The 8,632-nt window shown below is 42.9% G+C and overlaps 1 protein-coding gene across 1 annotated transcript in view; it reads right to left on the bottom strand.

Annotated features, from left to right (window-relative positions):
- Positions 1-1,197: 1,197 nt before the first annotated feature.
- LOC145390659 (adhesion G-protein coupled receptor G2-like) overlaps positions 1,198-8,632 on the bottom strand; it is a 13,674-nt gene continuing 6,239 nt past the window's right edge. Inside the window, exons 3-5 of the mRNA XM_080265451.1 lie at positions 5,778-5,952; positions 1,646-1,746; positions 1,198-1,212 (exon numbers count right to left, since the gene is read on the bottom strand). Of these exons, the coding sequence (XP_080121577.1) occupies positions 1,198-1,212; positions 1,646-1,746; positions 5,778-5,952 (291 nt within the window). The remainder of the gene's footprint in view (positions 1,213-1,645; positions 1,747-5,777; positions 5,953-8,632) is intronic.

The following is an 8,632-nucleotide window of genomic DNA, read 5'->3' as shown; positions in this document are numbered from 1 at the left end:
TACAACCCCATCAGTGTATATAATAAACAGCCATGGAGACATCACACATCCCTGTTTCAGTCCCACATTTAGATCAAAGAACTCACTGAGCTCACCATCCACTCACACCATAGCCCTAGCTCCTTCATACATACTCTTCACAGCAAACAACAATTTCCCCTCCACTCCATATACTCTTAATACCTTCCACTTACCTTGCTTATCTATTCTGTCATAAGCTTTCTCCAAGTCCATGAAGGCAGTATACTCTTTCTTTCCCTTCTCTAGATACTTCTCCACTAAACATCTTAGAACAAATATCTGATCTACACACCCTTTTCCCTTCCTAAATCCCCCTTGTTCTTCACCAACTAGCTCCTCTGTTATATGCCTAACCCCATCAATGAGTATTCTACCATATATTTTTCCAGTCACACTAAGAAGGCAAATACCCCTATGGTTACCACATACTTCTGTTTTGCCTTTTCCTTTGTATAAATGAACAATTATACCTGATTTTCAGTCCTGTGGAACCCTTCCCTCTTCCCAAGCCAATCTACACAACTTCCATATCCACTCCACAACAATCTCACCCCCATACTTCAGCATTTCACCACACACTCCATCAATTCCTGGGGCCTTTCCCATCTTGATCTTCATTGTTTCCACTACTTCTGCCCTACTGATCTCTTCCTCCCTCCTATCATCTTTTCTTCTCCCAGCCATTCCCCAACCATTTACACTCGCACTGCTCTTACTCACTACATTCAACAAATCCTCAAAGTGCTCCTTCCATCTCCTCATTTTCTCTCTCTTCTCCACCAACAATCTTAAGTTGTGAAAATGCTGGCCCTAGAGACAGTAAGAACAAAATATAAAGTACATCATCAGATTCAGTTGCCTTTAATTACACTACTCTACATAGAACTTTCAATTTGAGTTACCACTTCATGCTGGCTCCCACACAAGGTCCTACTCCATCCCCCTTCATACCGGGTTTTTTAGGAGTGTTGCTTAGTGGGAGTGGGATGCTTGTAGATATTTATGACCAATTTCCTGTCATAGCTTGCATTTGCCTTTACAGGATGAACTAGAGATAGGAAGTTTCTGCTGTCTCATTTCCTTGCCCTTTCTGCAAAAACAGAAAACTAGTTTATGATATCTTCCTCTCCAAACAAAGATTTATTTTGTGGAAAAAACAAGGGATGTGGCAAGAGTCTACACGCCCCATGCCTTTAATACAAAAACAAATCATAGTTACCACATGGAGTTCATTGTAAATATGTTAGTGAATCCAGGTCCAGGTTTTTGCCACCTTCTTCATTCAACAGTATGTACATTAACTAGAACAGTACTTTTTATAATTAACTGCAGGATTTTTCTTCTAGTCGGGAAATTTATTACTGAGTAAATTTGTGAGTGACTTTGCCAAGTTAATTTGAATAAATTTTGGCAACTTAAAGTTTGTCTCTCACCATCAGTCAATACTTAATTGCATATTTCAGTACAGTACAAAATTTGTATTAAAGAAGTTCGTGTTCAGTAAAATTGATGTTGCCCAGTAAATTGTTTTTGTTAACTGATTTTTGTTCACTGAAATCATTTTCTATTATAAAGTAAGTGAAAAAGGAGAAATGCATTTCAGCCACTTCATCAGTGCACTCACTGTGAGATACTTGTTGTGTTGGACTGCAGTGGTGATCATCAGTGCACTCGCAGTGAGAGACTTGTTGTGTTGGATTGCAGTGGTGATCATCAGTGCACTCGCTGTGAGATACAATACTTGTTGTGTTGGACTTCTGTGGTGATCATCAGTGTACTCGCTGTGAGATACAATACTTGTTGTGTTGGACTTCTGTGGTGATCATCAGTGCACTCGCTGTGAGATACAATACTTGTTGTGCTGGACTGCTGTGGTAATCATCAGTGTACTCGCTGTGAGATACAATACTTGTTGTGCTGGACTGCTGTGGTAAACATCAGTGTACTCGCTGTGAGATACAATACTTGTTGTGTTGGACTGCTGTGGTAATCATCAGTGTACTCGCTGTGAGATACAATACTTGTTGTGTTGGACTGCTGTGGTAATCATCAGTGTACTCGCTGTGAGATACAATACTTGTTGTGCTAGACTGCTGTGGTAATCATCAGTGTACTCGCTGTGAGATACAGTACTTGTTGTGTTGGACTGTAGTGGTGATCATCAGTGTACTCGCTGTGAGATACAGTACTTGTTGTGTTGGACTGTAGTGGTGATCATCAGTGCACTCGATGTGAGATACTTGTTGTGTTGGACTGCAGTGGTGATCATCAGTGCACTCGCTGTGAGATACTTGTTGTGTTGGACTGCATTGGTAAAAGAGTAATCCATCCATCCATCCATCATCCAATCCTACATTGCCCCATGAGGAGCGTAGGAGCCCGGGGCTAGGCAGTTGGCCTCAAAATTTAAGATGAGAGTGACCAGCCTCACTCGTCCCTGAGTGGCATTACATGAGCAATCAACCCCAAACACCCCTTGGATATAAACCTTCACCGGCTCGATTCGATTGGAACGCAATAATTACCCACTAAACCACCAGGTGCCAAAATTTGGTTATATGTTTACCAGCCAGCATAGTAAATGGTTTCCTGGAGTACAGGAAACCATTTGGCATGTCAGTCAGTGCAGAGTCACCCTCAGGCAGAAAGAAGAGGAAAGAATGAAGGAAAGAAAGACAGCAGAGGAAGTGTAATGTCACCAGCAGGCAGAAGGATGAGGAATAACATTTCATAAATTTCCCTATATCCTTTTACACATTATAATGTCTAAAGTTATAGAAAGTTATATCCATTATATCCACCTCTAGTATGTTGTAAAACGTGTCAGCTCACACTGCCCTCCAGCCTACACAAGGCCTGGCTTATGCTGTACCGTGATCCCTTGGTTATCATTCACTTGGTTATGGCAGTTTTCATTATCACCGCAAGATTAACCCAATAGCTGCTACGTACTATGGAAAACATGTAGCAGCTACATACATCATATGAGCATTTTTTTTTTTTTTTTTTTTTTTTTATGGGAGCGATTCTTATGCCGTTTAGAGAGGTAGTGAAGTGGGCAATGAGAAAGCTTGGCTTGGAGGAGTGGCTGGTTAGGGTGGTTATGGCTATGTATGTGGGTGCTCACACCCAGGTAAGAGTGAATGGAGATTTGAGTGATGAGTTTTCCGTGAATGTTGGTGTGCATCAGGGGTCAGTCTTGAGTCCCATGTTGTTTATCATGGTACTTGAAGCCCTTTCACGTGACTTTAGAAACGGACTCCCATGGGAGTTGTTGTATGCTGATGATTTGGTGTTGATTGCAGAGAACGAAAGGGAGGCGGAGGAAATGTTTAGGAAGTAGAGAGATGGTATGGGGCACAAGGGTTTAAGGGTAAATCCAGATAAAACAAAAGTGATAATCTAGGGTTGGTGGCGGTACTGTCAAAGACGAGAGAGAGTGGCCATGTGCAGTTTGCCACAAGGGCATGGGAAGTAATTCCATCTTGTGCGGTGTGTGTGATAAATGGGTGCATAAGAGATGTAGTGGTATCAGAGGTAGACTGCGAGATAATGCTGATTTTATGTGTACGGCGTGTCGGGGTGAGCAGGTGGAGATTGTCAGACGTGAAAGGATTGAACTTGCTGGTGAATCTCTTGAGTGTGTGAAAGAGTTTTGTTATTTGGGAGACATGTTGTGTGCTGGAGGTGGGGCTGGAGCTTGCTCTGTGGCTAGGGTGAGAAGTGGTTGGAAGAAGTTCAGGGAGCTCTTGCCTCTCCTGACATTGAGAGGACTCTCCCTATGTGCTAAGGGGTCTTTGTATGCAGCATGTGTTAGGAGTGTAATGCTGTATGGTAGTGAGACCTGGGCAGTGAAGAAGGAAGATATTCGCCGGCTCAGACGTACAGAAATGACAATGATTAGGTGGATGTGAAGTGCGTCCCTGCGTCCAAGGCCTGGAGGGGCTGGGTTTACAATGGAAGAGTTGAGAGGTAGGATGGGACTGGAGTGTATTGGTGTTGTGATGAGGAGAGGTAGATTGAGATGGTTTGGACATGTGGAGAGGATGGGGGATGATAATTGGGTGAGGAAGGTGAGAAGTGTTAATATTGGGGGTGGGGTTATGAGGGGTAGACCGAGAAAGACATGGGACGAGGTCATTAAGTGTGACCTCAGGGTTAAGGGACTGAACAGGGAGGCTGCAATGGATCATGCAGCGTGGAGAGCCGCCATTAGGTGACCAAGGCCGACACATGCAAGCATGTTGGAGCCTTTAAAAATGAAAACGAACTCGTGCGTCCTGCCATCACCTGTGCATCCTCTCCCTAGTACTAGTATGGAAGAAGAGGTCAGAGCTGAACTAAGGTAAATAATGAACTCATATAGGTTTTTCTTATACTCTTTTCATTTCATAAGAGCAAAAATGATTTTTTTTTTTTTTTTTTTTTTTTACACATAGGGGGGCAGACCAGGAAACCTACTGCAGCAGTAATTGGGTTAAGATCTTATTCCTGCTGTTAACACACATTATTCAGCTAGAAAAACATAACAGTTGTGCGCCAGAGGTGGTTTCTGTGGATTGATTGATTGATTGATTGACTGACTGACTGACTGTATATAATTAACATCTGGTGGCACAACTGCCAGGGTCATATGCCGCCGGATAAAAAGGTAAAGGATGCCGCAAATAAAAAGTGCATATTCAATCTATCTATCTATTGCCAGACACCTCAATCCCATTTGGGGTGGCCAAGATATTCAAAATAAAGTTAAAACCTAATTTGCATATTCAAAATAAAGTTTAAACCTAATTGTAGAAATAAAAATACTGCAAAGAACAAAGGAATGGTTTATAAAATACAAATTTCTCATAAAAGTGGAAGGAGGTCTACCTCCTGGAGAACACTAAACACTCCCTCTTTTGTTTTTCTTTCCTTCTTTCCTTTTGCTGGGTGTTTTTAGTCCAACCTCTCGTTCTAAAAACACCAGCGACTGAGCTCTTCTAGACCGGAAGTAGAACACTCACAAAGGAATAGGGCATAACAACTTGGCAGTATACCTTAACATATCTATTGTCTTAATCCAAACTCCTTACAATACATAAACAAAGATACTGTGAATATGGAGGAGACAAAGTGACAAAGTTATTACTATTGGTACAATGTGTCCATAAGCACAGTATTGATGTCGGGGTCAGTATACAGCCTTCTTCAATACACATATATATGACAGGTCACGAGGGCACAATATAGGTGTTAGAGTTAATGCACAATTGCCATTTAATATACTCGTCAGGGTACGCTACATATGGATGAAGTGTAGCGCCAGGTTAATCAGTACTACCATACATATCACAAAGGCGCAGTGTCTGTACCCGAGTCATGGTGCACGAGAATGTCACTTAGCCGCGGCGACACTGTTTACACGTTCTGTCTCTATGGACTGTTCTTAGTCTCGGGCCGCCACTAATACATTTACTGTTCACATTCACCGACTGTCACGTTCACTAAGTCTTTGACACGACTTGGGAGGTGGAAGGCGTCGTCACTGAACTGCTTATGCCTCGAGTTAATAGAGGTGGCGCCCGGAAGTGGGAGGGGGCCCCTTGGGAGAGCTTTCCTGTAGGAGGCACGGCACAGCTGTCGGGGGTGTCACCGCCAGGGGCATGTCCGGGCTGGGGTGCAGGGAGGCCCTTCCGTCTGGGGGCCTCGACCTGGTAAATGGCCCTCGGGACTGGGGCCTAACAGCGTCAGGAATCAGGCCTGCCGCTTCTTACTCCAGGAGGAGGGCCGACTGGGAGTGGGGCATGAGCGGTCCCGCCTTGGGGTCCGCAGGCTGGCCCTGGGAGGCCTGGTGCTGCAGTCGCCTACAGGATGGGGCACCGTCAGGGGCTGACTGCGGCACCTCTCCTGCAGGGCATCCATCAGGGGCCGGTGTCGTCCAGGGACAGGCTGTAGAGCAGGAACCCGGCTTTTGGGGACAGGACCTCTCCACCATTACTGGAATGGCAGCACCTCCGGGGAACCACGCCTGGAGGGAGAGAGAGAAGGGCGTCCCACGCAGCCAGGAGGTAGTGAGCCGGCCACGCAAGGGGCCTTTCCCTCCGGGAGGCGAAATTTTTTTTCCTGCCCAGTTCCGTCACTTTGCACATATGGCAACGTTGCCCTGTGTTTAGTTTGGCAACGCCGCGCAGCAGTGAGCCATCATCACAATTATTTACCTTTTTTATGTTTGACTATAAATATAATACCTGACTATCTATATTTTACATGGATTGAAAGAATAATAGAGACATAGAGGTCATATAGTTTTCGCTGCCTTAGCTTAAATAAATATAAAAAGGGGCCATACCACTGTCTTTACTTCGTCACTCGTCTGCTGAGAGAGAGAGAGATTGAAACTATAAAATAATAACATGCAGGGTCATCAATAAAAAGTGATTATGCAAGGAAGATACTCTCTACAGTACACTTTGCTAAAATTAGTTATATGTTGATTTAATGAAAATGCGGTACGTCTTAGGGGTGGTACATGACTGTTCGTTGAGAACACTTATCAGTAACATATGTCGTAGGCCTATACTACTTTACCTGTCATTTCTTGTCATTGCTCCCAGACGTACGATTCAATCAGCTGTGTTTACAAGAGAGAGAGAGAGAGAGGTTAATGACCCATAATATTTTATCACCTAAAACGCTTTTCATGATCATTCTTAAGGGTTAACCTTGGTAATTTCTGCTGCAAGCTGGGAAATATTGGTATCAATGATGCCTGAATATCAATGTTTCATTAGACATTTTCTTAGGTATATATGTCAGGTTAGATTTCAGATTATTTTCTTGTTTTTCTTAGGTATATTAGTAAAATCATTTGTCAGGTTAGATTTAAGATTATTTTCTTGTTTTTCTTAGGTATATTAGTAAAATATATGTCAGGTTACATTTCAGATTATTTTCATGTTCTCATGTCCTTTATTTCATGTTAAGTATGCTTGAAGGGTTTTTGTATTTGATGAAATGCAAAGCTTTATTTGTTACGGTATAATCTTTATTAAATATTACACAGCACCAGGCACCATATATGCTATTTCCCATGTGCTGATGACAGGCATTGGGTCAGACATGAGACATTATAGACCATTGTGTGCAAAATAAATAAATCAAGAGAAACAAGGAATTAAAAAAATAAACTCACTTAATATATTCTATTTGGTAATAGCATTGGGCTGGGAACACATTTGCTGATCTTCAGTGAGGGACTGAATGTAAAATAATGATTGGAAAATAAGCAATTATTGTTGTCATATTAAGGGTCTACTTTGTTGTTCGTGAATAATCTCAGACAGTCTGTGCAACTGACCCAGTGATGCGCCATTGCCTATTGTAAACACAGCTGATTGAATCGTACGTCTGGGAGCAATGACAAGAAATGACAGGGAAAGTAGTATAGGCCTACAACATATGTTACTGATAAGTGTTCTCAACGAACAGTCATGTACCACCCCTAAGACGTACCGCATTTTCATTAAATCAACACATAACTAATTTTAGCAAAGTGTAGAGAGTATTTTCTCTCTCTCTCTCTCTCTCTCTCTCTCAGCAGACGAGTGACGAAGTAAAGACAGTGGTATGGCCCCTTTTTATATTTATTTAAGCTAAGGCAGCGAAAACTATATGACCTCTATGTCTCTATTATTCTTTCAATCCATGTAAAATATAGATAGCCAGGTATTATATTTATAGTCAAGCATAAAAAAAGTAAATAATTGTGATGAATACTAAACCTGGCATCCGATATGGCTCACTGCTGCGCGGCGTTGCCAAACTAAACACAGGGCAACGTTGCCATATGTGCAAAGTGACGGAACTGGGCAGGAAAAAAAAATTCGCGAACCGGACTGCCCCCAGAACCTCACCATGTCACTCTACCTACCCCACAGACTACACTCCAACCCCCCCGTCACTGGATACGCTGCGGTGAGATGGATGGATGGATGGATGGATGGATAGATGGATGGATGGACAGACAGATTGATAGATAGAAGGATGGGTAGATAGATGGATAGATGAATGTAGATACAGATGGATGGATGGATGGATAGATAGATGGATGGATAGTTAGACAGATAAATGGATGGGTGGTTGGATAAAAAGATAGATGGATGGATAGATAGACACAGATAGACAGATAAAGATAAATGGATGGATGGATAGGTGGGTATGTAGGCTGATAGATGGGTGGGTGGATGGACAGGCAGATGGATGGATGGATGAATGGATGGATACACAGATGGGTGGATGGATGGATGGATAGATGGATAAGTAGACAGATAGATGGATGGATGGACAGATAGATGGGTGGGTGGATAGACAGATAGATGGATGGGTGGATAGGTAGATAGATGGGTGGGTGGATAGGACGATACATGGATGGATGGATAGACAGATAGGTAGATAGACAGATGGGCGGGTGGATAGACAGATAGATGGGTGGGTGGATAGACAGATAGATGGGTGGGTGGATAGGAAGATAGATGGGTGGGTGGATAGATAGATAGATGGATGCGTGGACTGACAGATAGATGGGTGGGTGGATAGGCAGATGGATGGGTGGGTGGATAGGCAGATAAAT

The sequence above is a fragment of the Coenobita brevimanus genome, chromosome 15 (genome assembly GCF_032717465.1).
Source record: "Coenobita brevimanus isolate Jiangsu-jjx chromosome 15, ASM3271746v2, whole genome shotgun sequence".
Taxonomy (NCBI): domain Eukaryota; kingdom Metazoa; phylum Arthropoda; class Malacostraca; order Decapoda; family Coenobitidae; genus Coenobita; species Coenobita brevimanus.
This window is presented reverse-complemented; position numbering and strand designations above follow the sequence as displayed.